Source organism: Anopheles merus, chromosome 3R, assembly GCF_017562075.2.
Source record: "Anopheles merus strain MAF chromosome 3R, AmerM5.1, whole genome shotgun sequence".
NCBI lineage: Eukaryota > Metazoa > Arthropoda > Insecta > Diptera > Culicidae > Anopheles > Anopheles merus.
This window is the reverse complement of record NC_054084.1, coordinates 40924380-40939309: the sequence shown is the minus strand read 5'-3', so window position 1 is coordinate 40939309 and position 14930 is coordinate 40924380. Positions and strand designations below refer to the sequence as shown.

Below are 14930 nucleotides of genomic sequence, written 5' to 3'. Positions count from 1 at the left end.
GTGCTCAGCATCCTCGCTAGCAAATGGTGCCATGCAAGGTAGTGTACTAGATAAGTTGAGCACGCTATTTTTCGTAACTTCATGATATCCGCTGTATATTGGAGCCACATCTTGGAAAAAAAAGAATACGCGTATGTTCATTACCTTATTTGTTTCACAGAAGGTCACTTTTAGCTGTCCGTTATTTTAAAACCACTCCGTATGGTGCAGCAGTCTTAGCATAGGATAGTGTGATTTTGCTACTGCCGGAGTAAAAAGCTGTCAAAGCCATTGTACCATTATGCATGGAAGCTCTGGTAAGAAATGAAAACTCTAGTAAGGTTCGCGTGTTATGCTATCTTGGTGAGAAATGATAGAGGCGTTCTTTTTTTCCATTTTAACACCCCAGCTGGAAAGTTCGATTTTAAGCATCTTCCGGTGCATCTTAAGCGGGCCTGGGATGTGCTCGATTTTTTTTCTGTTTGTCTTTTTGTACTGAAATTCGTGTTTCATTGGAAGCTGTTATGGTCTCGCAGGGAACAGGACCGTACCATCCCGTATGGCTCGTAGTTATCGACATGATTTTAGCAGCAAAACCAAGGCATCTTCCTTGGTCTCAATAACATTATCCAAAAACAAAATTGTCTGGCCATGTATTTAGAACCTACAGTAGCTGTGTTCATGTGCACATGGGGGAAGAAAAATGCACAAAACGTACATGCAGCATTTTTCTCGTATCGTTCTCGGTGTGAGCAAGTTTTTTCTCCTCCTTCCACGCTAGCCGAAAAACTCTTCTGATTTGTTGGGGCACTCGGTTTGGTACTGGGTATGGAATGTGGCGATTTTTTTTTTTTGTTTTTGCTTCCCAGCACTCTTGTCTTTTTGCTTCGTCGAACAAAAACATACAAAAACGAACCGAGCATACACGTAATATAAAGCAGCTACATCAGCATGGACACTGAAATGATCAGCGAAATCATCGTCATCATCATCATCATCATCATCTGTGAACATGATGGTTATGTTGTTGCACTACATGATTATCTCATACCTTTGGGTGTTTCTGCAGAAATGGTTAAAGGTGAAGGATTATGGGAACCGGGGACGATGTAGCGTTCCTAGCAGGAACAGGAGACTGTATGTTCATTGCTGCATCAACACACACGCGCACACTTGGCTGTCGTTGCTTCCAACTACGGAATCGTCAAGCTGGCTTTTCAGTAGCGAAACGAGAGAGAGCATATGTAAATTAGCATTATTATTTCTGGCTCTCTGCGGTGCTTCGACATCCATTTGTATTGTTTATTGCCGTGTGATACTGATCGAAACGTTCGTAACTGTTCAGGATGTATGAGGCAACAAGTGAGATTTGAAAACAGAAATGCATCTTCAAAGTTATATTTTGAAGGAGTCTCTTGAACGTTCTTTTTATAGAAATAGAAAACGAAATGTCTTTATTTGATACTTGAAAAGATAACCAATGACAAAACCGTAAAACACAGCCACGCTGTTAGGTCGTTACTTTTCGTATGTCGCAATTCGTCACAATTTGTTCAAATATGTGTGACGCTGTAAAAATGATAACAGTAAACACATTTATCTGCGATACATTAATAAATACTGATGGTAACCACCACCATTGCTTGCTCTTCGCACAAAGTTTTACAGTTTCGGCCAGTTTTGCCTGTTTCGGAACATTACAATGGAAAAATCTCTTGTGAAATCAATATATCTCAATCTCGCAAAATTGCCATCAATTCTACCAACTCTTCGCAATCTAAATATTTGTCTAATACCAGCTCATTTTATCGGCAATATTTGCACAAACGAGAAATTAGCTACATAAAACCACCTGCAGGCCCACGACCCTGAGCTTCACCTGACTGCTGTTGACATTGCCGGCCAGTAGCGTGAAAATCCGCACAATCCTTTCCACGGAGGCGCGAACGATACCGTCCTGTTTCGTATTATCCCCGCGCAAACTCCTGCTACCCCGCCTGGGGGGTGTGTATTATTAATGAGTCCCCAATCGAAGCTATTATCACGTCCATCGGATTTAGCCTTGCGGTCATTCGATCCACTTCCGGCAGCAACCATCGATGTGTCTCGATGGACATCAACCCTTCGGCAGCGCATGTTTGAGCAATGTTTGTTCAATGACATCGGTCCGTCGAAATGAATCGTTTTTCCACTCGGGCTAGTTTGACACTCTCATTCGCGTCATCGATGTGTCGGTCTAAACGCTAAAACCCTATGTCCAGACACAGTATGTTCGCCTCATCCCGACCATCGGCTTTGTGCTACGGTGTGTACATTTCTTCGTATTGCTGCACAACGTGTGAGACACACCAGGGCCACACCAGGTTCCAATCCCAACAGGATAGGCAGGGTAAAAGAAAGTAAATGTTGCCACCCAGCAACGGGGAAAGGCAGAACCGAACAACGAGTTGCTGTGTGTCATAACTAATAAATAAATCATTGCACATGCACCAGAATGACAACAGCACCGCCCCACCGGGTTTATTGCACCGTTTGTGTATATGTGTGTATTGTGGAGCAGGTTAACTCGGTCACGAGCAGGCAGGAGGAACTGCAACACCCCACAGGGGGTTCCGCGTCGAAGCGTATCATATTCTGGTCGATGATACGGGGTGAAAAGGGGGAGCGTGTAGAGTTTGCAATGCTTTCTGTTCATTTGATCGACCGAGTCAGTCATCATGTGTCATCGGGTCTACCTGGTCTGACCATGCCATGACATGATGTTATATGTGAGGGCAGTAGCAGTCGCTTTCGGGTTTCCAACGGTGTCGACAGTAGACCGTTGCGTTTGGAGGCGTTGAAAGTGCCCGAACTGATTCCCCGAGCAAAGGAATGGGGTGATGTGTATTATTGCCCAGTGCTAACACTTCTCTCCCGGTGCCTGGTCGTACCCTACTGGTGTGCCGCTGTAAGCTCAGCTCATATAATAATCATAATAAACAAGATATGCAAACAATTACCGTGTTCGTTGCTTCGTTGCACACAGGGATTGCCGACACATGCTTTTTACCCCTTTTTTCCCGTACGATCCGGGGACGGTAGGTCCGGCTCTCAACTATTAAGGACCGTATCAGTTTTCGGTTGGAGGGCAGGATATGAAGGTGTTCCATTTGTCTAGCTTTATTGAGAAGCGATAAAATGTTTACTTTAGGCTTCATCGACGGGGAGACATGAAATCATGACTACATTCGAGGAATTATTTCAAGAGCGTAAAATGGGACATTATTTGTGCGAGGGATTTGTTTCGTTTCGATGTCCGATCTAATGTCTCCATTATTATCGCATGATGGGGTCATGATTTTGAATTGCTTGTCAATTTTAAAATCTTGACCACTGAAAATGTATTCTACGACGGCTGGAGAAAATCAAAGTCATTAGCGATGTGTGCAGCACAATATTGGGAGTTTACATTCACACTGGTAAGACCACCATCATTTCAGAGTATTTTTTTAACGTACACAATTTAGACAACCACAGCAAGAGCAGTAATAGCACAGTGGATGTGTATAATAATTGTATTCTTACGGGCATACCGATAGCAGCCCTCGGACAGTAACATCGTCTGTGGCTGCTTCGTTTCTCTTATTTCGATTTCCGTCGATTCGTTACACCCGGTAATGATTCCATAAGGTTCCCATTGATCTGACCGTTGCTGCATGTGCTTTAGTTCCCGTCGCTGCAAAGCATCCACAGCGGAATCGTTTCTTTCCCTTTTGCCCGCCAACGCCAACCTTTCCAAGTTATGTCCACTAACGACTCATCGTCGCTTCTTCGTTGTTGAATTTTGATTATTTTCTCATCGCCATTTCGACCGTTGCTTAGAACCTTGGCGAACTTGAACTTGATGAAAAGTGTAATATTTTGCTTAACATGTCTAGTAATTAGTTTGTATTCATCAATTGTAAATAAACTTTAATCCTATAAATTGCTTCTAAGTTTAACGTACTGTGCAAACCGGATAACAATTATCTGCCTACAGTATCGAAGGAAAACATTACAAAAAAGGCTCGCACACCGCTGGTATTGATTACATGTATGCAATATTAATAATAATTATTACGATGAAATTATTCCGCACCATTATTTTGCCATCAGTTCGCGCTACTCGGGGCATACTCGAAATGGGAACAGAGAATCCCGCCAATGGTGTCGATTGCGATTGTATTTTATCCCCTTGCCCCCTGTGTCTGTGCTTTTCCTGCTACTTTTAGCACCAACGCCGAGAAATGTTTTGATGTTTCGATTTCGAAATGAAATGACACACACACAGCATCCGCAGAGCGAAGGTCATTCATATCATAAATGAACATTATGATCTCGGCCCTCGGAATCATGGTGAATCATAATCGACAGAGCCATGGTGAAGAAGATCGAGATATACCCACTGTACGCTTCGCGGTACGTAGATAAAGAAAATGCGAAACAAAACTCACAAAACGCAAAGCAAAACTCTTGCCACGGTTCTGTTCCCGCGTAGTTTCGTTCGCATCGGAATTAGCCCCCCGTGCATGATGATGATGATTGTCATTCCAATTCCCATCGCCGGTACCACCACCACCACTCACAGAGATGATCGTTTTCGCGCACAGCTCTGCAGCGAGCAATTGCATCGATTATGCATTTACAAAAATTGCACAAAATTACAAATTACAAACTGGTGGCGGCGGTGGTGGCTAGGTACGGGAGTCAGTCAGGGCGGCGGTTTGGCAGTGAATCCGTTCGTTGTTGCGGTTATGGTTGTACAAAAACCTTCAAGAACCAGACCTCGGCAATGACACACTCTCCACTGAACGCGCACACTCGTGGTCAGTGATATCACCACTGGCTGGTGAGCTTTACATCAATCTGGCGTAAAGTGTGTGCCTTTATACTCATCATAAGCGCGTTCCCGCTGGCGGCCAAAGTAAGGCGACAACGATACGAAACCGCAACCGAACCCAGCGGGGTAATGATAATAAATTTCCACCAAATGCGAATAATAAACCAATTTGTGATTTGTTAACGGTAATTTCATTACAAATAGCGCATTTACTGCACCTTCCATTGGTTTTTGTTTAAGGTGCTGGCCGATAGCCACTTGACGTGCATCTTTAGACGCGGACATTCTTGCACAATATAAAGAATTGGCATTATCAGTATCTGCAAAACAGAAGAATAAAACAATAATTTCAATAAGCGGAGTAACGTTGTACACATTCGATTCACCTTGAAATAGAAAAGGCGAGAACCAAGATAAGGCAACAAGTGATTCTCACCACTTCCCAACCTTTTCGGCCAATGATAACCATTGAATCATGGTAAACATCGTTCTAGAACTAAGATACATTTGCAACACGCAAGCTTTGTACAAAACTGTGCTTTGTGTGTAGAAACACTCGGGCATAGGAACATCGTTGCGTCAGGCAGATTGGAAATATAAACGCAGGCCAGCAAAGGCTCGTTTGCGATTGGATAGATTTTACGAGTGGAAATGACTGCAAAAGCACATCCAAGCTCCCAAGCTAGACGCATGGAATCTTGAAAAATGAAGAAAGATATCTTGAACGAAAACCAAAAAGAAGCTTGGAATACTTTTAGGTCTCGCCTCCGGTCCAGCCTTCACGAAGCGAAGTCACCCGGCCAGAACGTGTTTGACCTCATTGTTTCGGATGACAAATGAGAACGTGCCTGTCATCGGCAGTTGTCGTTTTGGGGCGAGATTTGTACGATGAGATTGTTGGAGGCATCTTGTCCAGCACTTTTAATGGTGGGATCATCTTCTTTTTCATGTTGTTTGGTGGGGCAACTTTTGCGAGACCTTGAAAATGGGGTATGTGTGTGATGATCGAAAAGCCGTATAAATAGCTACATTCAATCACTGCTACTTCTAGTAAGAAAGGGCGTTGGAGGCAAAACGTTGTATCATAATGATTATCAAGGGAATTACTATGATCATGGGAGCTTCCATAGTTGCTAGACACTAAATATGCTCTTGCTTCTACTGTTCTACTGAAATCGAATAGTCACTCGACTATTTAACTTTTCAAAAGTATTCAAGCACGTCCTCAGTACATCTGACGTCAAAGTGTAATCTTCAAGTTCTGAAACAGTTGCTGGTCTATTGCGACGCCTTCAAGCAGGAAATATATTCTGTCAACTTCACTTCCACTTTCATAGATAAGCTGAGAATTTCCTGGCCAGATGTTTACGAATAGAAACACATTGCTATTGACACATTGTACATTGCATGTACGACTCTAACCAAAATCACTTAGAATCTGGAATTAAAACAACGACAGAAGAAAACAGCTTCCACTAAAATCCTCAGCCACATCGAATGTATAACGATCGATCAGTGTCGATCTTCGTCGAGGTTACAAAAAACCTTACTCTGGTCCATTGTAGTGTTGCAGCTGCCAAAACTCATCATCACTGGTTTGGCTGTGTTTCTTTGTCATGGTTCTGACCCATTCCCTCATTCTTTCTCTCGCTTTACCTCCTCTCGCTCACCTGACACAATTGCCGCCCCACGAAACACGGAAAAATGGTAAAAATATTTCGCGAAAGCGCGTAATTCACAAACCGCCGCCACCCGCTGCCTCCATCGTGTGCGTGTGGAAATTGCTGCCGTCCATACAAGCGCGTCCAGCAAGGCGTCCCGGTGCATTGTGGTTTCGTGGTTTCGTGGTTGACGAAGGAGACTCATTGCGAATTCAGGACTCGAACGCTGGTGCTGCCGCCACAATCTCGCCAGCTACCAACACCATAAGACGCCGGCATCAGCCCGGAGCGGCAAATCGTCCTTTGAATTACTGCCGGCTTCTACAACATGTTTCCAAAGGAGCAGCAGCAGCGAAAAAAAAACATGAAGAAATGAATGATTTACGGAAAAACCTCAGAAATATAGGTGGTATTCGGTGATACGATAATAAAACAGCCACCAAGCAACACACATAGATATGCAATTGCGGGGAGAAGATCCCCGTTTCGGACACTCGTTTGGCCCGCGTTCATACTGGAAATACCCGCAAAGACGGTGAAATATTAAACACGAAACATAATTACCACCACCCGGCTTCGAAATCTCTCCTGCCGCCTCCGGCTGTCATTCCGCCCTCGGGATTTGGGAACCCTTTCGGCCTTCGGGACGCCCGGGAACAGTTGTCATTTGGCCGGTGGAATGTGAAAGTATCATTCCCGACCCGTTAATGTGACCTCACCGTGTGTGCGTGATCGATTGTTGCTGCCCGAGCCAAGCAGGGGAAGCTCCCGTGACGCCTTCTCTGTGCGAACGAACGGTCGGTGCCTTATGCTGCCGTTTCTGCGGTGCCGCGGTGTGGCGTTCTGGTGGACTGGATCGTGTTCCGACTGTTGACGATCGGTTGGTAATTGCGTAATCGTCAGCCGAGCTGTGCGGACGCGGGTGTTTTTAATGCGGTGCGGTGAAAATTTGGAATGTTTCCTCGAGGACCCAAACACCCGTGGAACGGCGCACAGGCGAAGAACAAAAGCAATGTCAATTAGGTAAAGTGGTGCGTTTAATTTTACAATGTTTGTGAAAGAATTCCCGGTGCCCGGTAGAATATCAAATTTGGCTGCTTGTCGCATGGGCTGGATGGAGGAAGGAACGCTGGACAGCGATTGATACAACACACAACGTCATACGCTGTGTGCTTTCCAATGCACTAAAAAATCCCTTCCGTCATCATCTTGCAATTAGAACGGTTTGACGTCACATAAACTGCGCTATCGTTAATTCCCGTGATGGCATCGTTGTCGTGATCGCGCAATGTATGACAGATTCATTTCGAGTGCAATTCACAAAACCAATGCCCGGTCAAACCTCCCCGCTCGACATATAAACGAATCATGAGCAGCGCGCACCAATTTAATTGATTGTAATTAATCCGTGCGTCACTCGTGATCGCTTTCGTCAGTCATCTACGCCATCAACCTGACGACACGGGCGGAGGTTTCGTCATTGAACTTCGTTTAGTGAGTGGGCGGATGGATGTGCTCGTGTTCGACTCTAGCACGGGCTCGCTTATCATGAAATGCAACTAACACACACTTACCATACCCTGCGATCTTACCAACACCTTCACAACGTATCAAACAACCGTGAAATGATGCACCTTTTCCAATTGGCCCAATGACCACCCCAATACGCTTAAATGCGAAGGGCGTTCATGTTACGGTAATTGAATAATTTAAATTAAATAATGAACGGTATGTCTCGCTGCGGTTTTTGCCGCGTTTGCTGCTACCAGTCCACCGGGCCCTTCTTCTCTATCAAAAAAGGGTTTTGTTGCTTCCACCGGCCAAAACGCAACGGACAACAAGACGCCGAGACGACTGCGCTCATTGAGTTCCATTTCGTCTAATTGCAAACTTCAAGTACCGCAAATACGCGATGGGTGGTAACGGTGGTGGTGGCGGCAGTGGCAATGCTGTTGTGTTGCGTCACCCTATTCTCTTTCCCTCCCGAAACTGAAAACCCACCCAAGCCATCGCTTTAGGTGTTCGCTCGTTTACCAACACCTCGTGTGTACGGGCGCAAGACTCGCTTGTCTACCGTCAGCAATTAATTGATTAATTGTAGCGTCGGAAAATGAGCAAACGGAAACCAAATTTAACCTTGAAGCTACTTTTCCGGCCACCACCAGCACCTCAACCTCCATGGTGGTAGCGTTTTTCGGGCGAAACGGTGTTGTTGTTGTTTTGTGATGGAGCGTACGCCCTTTCGGAGAGGAATAAAAAAAATACGCTCCAGCTCAGCAAAACGGTTGACAGCGCGCGAAGGTTGCCATTTCAAGGGCCTCAACCCTCAATCACTCCTCCTCGCTAGTCCCTGGAGGGCGAATTTTTGTTGGACATTTTAATTAACGGTCTTATTGAAACAAACGAAAATATTGGTCCCTGCTGCAGCACCGCGCCAACGGCAGCTTGTTTGTGTCCCGTTCTTGCGGTTCAAGGTTGAAGAAACTTATCGATCACTGATAAGCGGATGGGGTTGGAACGAAATTTGAGAGCCATCGACCGAGTAAAACCTCCAAAGGGGGTTCACAACTGGGACCTTCAAGGGAGGAGGTGAAGGCAACATTAATTAGAAGGAAACCCTTTACTATCCTTTTTTGGTTTTTTTTCTTCTTCTCCGGTTGTTCATTCATCATCGATTCAATTACTTGCAAATTGCCCGCAAACCTCCATTACGCTGCCAGGACCTTCCATCGAGCGGATGGATAGGTCTTATTACGCTCACCGCGTAGTTCCATCGATTAGGTTTGTTGTGTTCGTTGTGTGTCCCGACGGGCGCGTTTACCTTGAGGCGCGGGAATCGTTGAATTGGAACGACACACGTCATTTAACCTGTCAATAGAATTTTTAAACCATTTCGGAAGTGTGGCAGTTTTGTGTGTGTGTGATTAATTGCAACCCAATTGACAGAGGTGACAGATACTGGAATGTTGAGTAACATTTAATTCTGATCTGAACCTTAATAAGCAAAAAGAACACCAGGCTTTTTCCAGGTCACAGTGAAAATAAGGGTTTTGAATGGAACAAAATCAAACAGCTGGAATGTTTTCCGTCTGCTGTCCTAAATTGGGTACGGTGCGTCCCTTGTGCAGGGCAAGGATGAATCTAAACTCGGCCCACTCGACGCGAGACCTGTCTGTGGGTCGTCCAACAGCACGTCTTCAAGACCAGCCGTAATTAATTGAAATTGCGCGCGCCTCTACAACAGCGTGTCTGTGACGCACGTCATCTACACTACACCACACAGCGCTATGTTGCGATCATCCCCTCAGGTATTTCCGGAACCAAGGGTTCACCAAGGGGATGTGACGAAGTTCGCCGGCAGGTCTAGCGATGGTCACATAATCGATGCAATTTGCTATGCTTTTTTGTGTGTGTCCGCAAGCCGTGTAGAATCGTTCATGTTTCATCGGCGTGCCCATATGTTGTCGAGTGGCCAGAACCCGCCCAGACACCGTATCCAAAGGGTAGAACGAATCGGTTATTAGTTGTGTGTTGAAATTGAAATGTAAGCATTTTGCCCCGTAGCGCGTCTCATATCTAGCTAACCTCATCTTGCGTGTATTTATATCTACTTACGCCGCGCGTATATTTCACTTTTATCGAATCTATGGCACATCATAATTTACGTCCATTCCCTCACGGTGCTGTCCCTGGTGCGGTTCTGGTCCGGGTGCGTAACGCACGCTTCGCAAACGTATCCCCGGGTCTGTCGTAAAAGTTAAACGCGGTCATCATGTCAGAATATCCTTAAAAGTCCATAAAAACGGTTTCGGCCACATCGTCCTTAACCAGCGAAAACTGTGGCGGCACGGGGCACCCCACCCCCCTCCTCCCTCATTCTGCACAGGCGGTCAAAAAATTGGCAACTCCTTAGGAGAAATGATTAATTGCTCTTGCGCTAGCGTACTGTCATCATTAATTCAGTTTGTTTTGTGTTTATGTTTGCGGCGCTTTTTTGTTTTGTTTTATTATGCTTGCCTGCCTGCTTGGTTGCCGTTTTTCCCGCACTCTCCGCCGTTTCTTTTTCATCGTATTGGAAAAATGGTTCATTATGCGCGTCTCAGCGCGTTCCGCTCTGTGAGCAAAGGAACGGTTTTTTTTTCTTTCGTTTTCTTTCTTTTTTTGGCGGTATGGTGCGGTTTCTCTTCCTTCTTTTCCTTTTCCCTGCGTGTGCCTCAGGATATATGATGCGTCTTTCCTTTCGCTGCTGTTGCTGGTACGGCCAGGAACTGGTTGTGTGAACCACTGGATGTCATCCCCGTTTTCGTCCAGTGGCGCATTTTTGCTCATTAAATTAGCACATTTATTTCTTTCGTCTCGCCGCAAAGCGCATAACTGCTGACGCTAAAACCCGCTGGAAGGACTCGTGGCGAGGTCCCTCGGTCCGGCGGTGGTGAACTGGTGTGACGCTTTGCGTAAGTTGCGGTCTCCCCATAGCTGCTTTACTAACCAGGGGGGGGGGGGGGCATATCCGTTACATCTGAAGGATGCAACAGAATGGCATGATTGTATGTGTGTGTGTCCGATGTCCGTCTTTGCCGGCCGAGTCGTTGCCACCTTTTTAAAACGGGTGGCAATGGCTGGCTCTACGTACGGGGGCACCCATCGGCGGATGGATTGCGAATTTTCATAATTAATACAATCGGTCCCGGCCCCGGGACGATGTGCCCTAATAAGCACTCTGTCGTCTGCGTGTGTATCCGGGGGTCTGACTCGTCGGGGCCGCCGAGCGCGCTGCGATAGTACAGCGACAGCAGCGACCACCATATCCGGAAGATGCCCTTTTTTGGGAACTGCAACAATCCAGCGACCGAGGGTGTTTGGCGCCGGCACTGATTTACCCCACTGCAACGGTGGCGGTGCTTCTTTGGTTATGCTTGGAGATTGCGCCTATCTCCGGTTGGCCTGGCCGGCTGGAAATGCAACAAGCGAAGTGAAAAGTGGAATTTTTAATCAGCGCTTAAAATTCACCTTAGATTTGTTGACGCTTCTAACACACAACATAAACTCAATTACTGACAAGCATTCTCGGAAATAAATCGGCCAGCCTTCTCCTGATCGTCAGCCCACCAGCACCAGTCAATCATCATTTTGCGACCCGCACTTCGAAGCAAACTTCCACCGGCTGTATGACCGTGACCGCCAGAAAATCAGCATCGTTACAAGCATTACGCTTGTTGGCATGTCTAGACCAATCGACCACCATCGCCGTCTTCGACGGTGGGCAAAAATTGCTCTCTCGGATACACGTAGTGTGTATGTTTTTTTGTTTGCTTTTCTCGAAAGGGTACCTCTTGCTATTCGCTTCGTTGACGACTGCGTGTAGTAGACCCACAGCGCGCGCGGAACAAGACCAAAAAAAAAACACGACCGGAGGCATCATAATTTCTAGTGTCGCGTGCCGTCATCAGTTTGCCACCCGGTAGCGTCCTTACCGAGCAGCGACACACGTGCGCGCGCGCTTCTGGTGTGTCGGCTGCCCTCTAGGCATGTATTGTGCGATGGTGCGTAATGGACTGCTGAACGATGTAATGGTGCACAGTAGCACAGTTTGAATGGAGTTTTGGATTTTATTATGCTGATTTCATGTAATAATTGTGCACAATATTAGACAAGCAATAGGACGTGTTAAGGCCACGGTTACGTCAAACAAGCGTTATCCTCTTTGCTTGCATTTTTTAGCAATTGTTCTTTTATTTTTCCTTGAATCAGAATACTCAAGTTTATTATGAAAACTAACTGAGAAAAAACCTAAAAGATCGCAACATTCTTTTACAATTTTAGTTCAAATTTATTAATAACTGATACCATTTCTTTCTACAATGTCACAGGTCTGATGAGGATACATCCAGTGGTAACAAATACAACAGAATGGACGAAGACAACGTGCAGGACAAGGAGCGCTTCGCCAGGTTAGTTAATCTGTTTTTTTTTTTTCCTTTCATTGTTGTCGCTGCAACGCATTACAGCTCGTCCGCAATGTAACAAAAAAAACCCAACCTCTTACCATACATTTTCCTCTCCCCATCTTCACCCCAAACCATCAGCAACAACTGGTAAAACAAAATCGGCCAAATATCCTGTGCACCTGTAAATTGCTACAGTGCCAAAACGCGCTCCGCAATTACTGTTTCTCGATCTGTATTGGAATATTTTTTAAACTGCTAAATAGTTTATCCCTCGCTCGCATTGATGGTGGTTCATTTTTCGTGCATCCTTTTCGGCGGGTTTTGGTGTTGCCCTTCCCATCCCCTCACAGTCACATTGATTTTACACATCCTCGCGATCGGGGGACCTTCCGATCGATGCGCAATGCCCGAGGAACGTCGTAAAACCGGTCATTAAAATCACCTTTTTTGCGCAAGGATTTCGTGTGATGCAGTTTTTTTTTGCTCCCTCTCTTTCCCTCTTTTAGCTGTTTGTTTCATAGTATCAGTACACTGATTCGTGTGTTTTTTGTTTGTTTCGTTTTGTCTTTTTTTCGGCCGCAAAGATCATTAAATTTCCAATAAATCGCACATAATAATACCCAATCATTTCGCTGCCATCATTGCGCTGCGTTCCGATGGAGTGTTCTTCCTCAACACACCGCGAATGCACTTTTTCGCTCACCGGTGTCCTTTAGGATGGGAGAGGGGAAGCACTGAAATCCGGGTGACGGTGAAGCACTGTTTGTGGCACGGCATGTTTTTTTTTTTTTTTCGTATATCTCCACCTTCTGCCGTTCGCGGTCGCTACGTTCGACCGACACTAATGATTATAACGACCTTTGTGTGCGATCATTATGTGTGCTCTCTCACAAATAGGTGCACCCTGCTCGTCCTCTTCTATCCCGTTCCGATCGTCCGTCTGCTACCGGGCCTTCGCCACAGCGGCTGTGTGCCGTTGACATTACCGACGGAATGCACTTTATGGTTTTGCCGTTTGCCCGTTTGCTGCCAGAGCTCACGAGATCGAGCCTTAGCTGATGGAGGGAAGGGACAGAGAGAAAAGGGTTTAAAAAAATCTGTCAAAAAATAAACACGTTGACCCATAAGTAACATGACACGGTACCGCAAAATTACACCAACGGGAACAACGACCGAGGCAGCTGAATCGGATGGAGAAAGAGAAAAAAACATACACACGAAATCATCCCCCGAACGACGAGCACGGGTGCGCTTGCTTCTCTTGTACCTTGCCAGCGAAAAGTTATGCGATTGCAGAAAATTGCAGTCTCTTAGCGAGCCACAAAGACACAAAAAACGGCCTCGTACAGCCTCACGAACACGGAGAGCCACTGGGGGACACTATCGGTGGAAAATTAAAACCGATCAAAAAGCATCCCATTTGACGGATACCGACGGACGGCGACATTATTGCCTCTGCTGCTGATGCAGGCAACCGCAGCCGCCGACCCTTTTCACAGTGACACATGGCAATCGTTCTGCCGTGTGCTGTCGTCTGCACAGCTAAAGAAATGGAAAGAAAAACCGATTGGAACGGCGTTTGCAATAAGTGTTCGTGTCGTTTGATTTTATTTCTCAATAATGTTTACATTTGTTCTTGCGTTTTATGTTGTGCTACCCTTTTTTCGCTTTACTCTTTTCAATACTTTTCTTGTGACTGTGTGTTTACCCGTTGTGCAAGTTGCAGCGAACAGCTCCACTGGGAAAACACCGAAGTGAAGAGCGTAGCCGCACCGACATCATGTCAATCTTTTGCTCCTTCCCGGTGGTGATGGTGGCTGTAGCCTTTCCTCTCGATTCGGGATGATGTCCATTGGACGAGTTGGAAACTGATAGCAGATACAGAGAGAGTAACGCATCTGAAAATGACATTTAATTTAAAATCAATCAATGAACGATAAACGCGTGAGCATTATACCCCGCTGCCAACGAACAGCGATGAGAAAACTGCGTGATCAAAAACCGTTCAGAGCAACAACAAAAAAAAAGAAAAATGGGAGAAAAAATCTCCGTTTCACGTTTGAATGACAATCAACAAATCAACGGTGTAGAAATGATTTGCTAGCTTTGTGTAGAAAAGGTGCTATGAAAAATAACAAACAAGAACTGCATTTGACAAACACATACTCACATTTGTTCGTGTTGTAACTACTAGTACTAGAATCGGAATGGTCACTCCGCACGGTCACGAATCATGGTACGGAGCCCATGCACATGTTTTTTTCGATCACTACTCATTAAACTGCTCCGTACGTATCCCGTTCAAACGCCGCGTGTCATCAGCACGTTCGGCTCCTACTACTACTCCGATCCTCGGTCACGAGTGTTTTTCATTCATTTGCAATTTTCATTCATCGAACTCTCCCCTCAAACTTTGTACCACAAAATAAGAAAAAAAGATAAAACAACTGTTTGGCAGGGTAAATATCGAACTCACTCAGTGTA

The 14930-nt window shown here is 45.6% G+C and overlaps 1 protein-coding gene across 11 annotated transcripts in view; it reads left to right on the top strand.

The window, feature by feature from the left end:
* The window catches only part of LOC121598013 (aryl hydrocarbon receptor nuclear translocator homolog), a 196771-nt gene that overhangs the window by 92982 nt on the left and 88859 nt on the right, over nt 1-14930 (top strand). For all 11 annotated transcript variants that reach the window (XM_041924443.1, XM_041924444.1, XM_041924447.1 and 8 more), the window contains one exon: nt 12369-12449. In XM_041924443.1, the coding sequence (XP_041780377.1) occupies nt 12369-12449 (81 nt within the window). The remainder of the gene's footprint in view (nt 1-12368; nt 12450-14930) is intronic.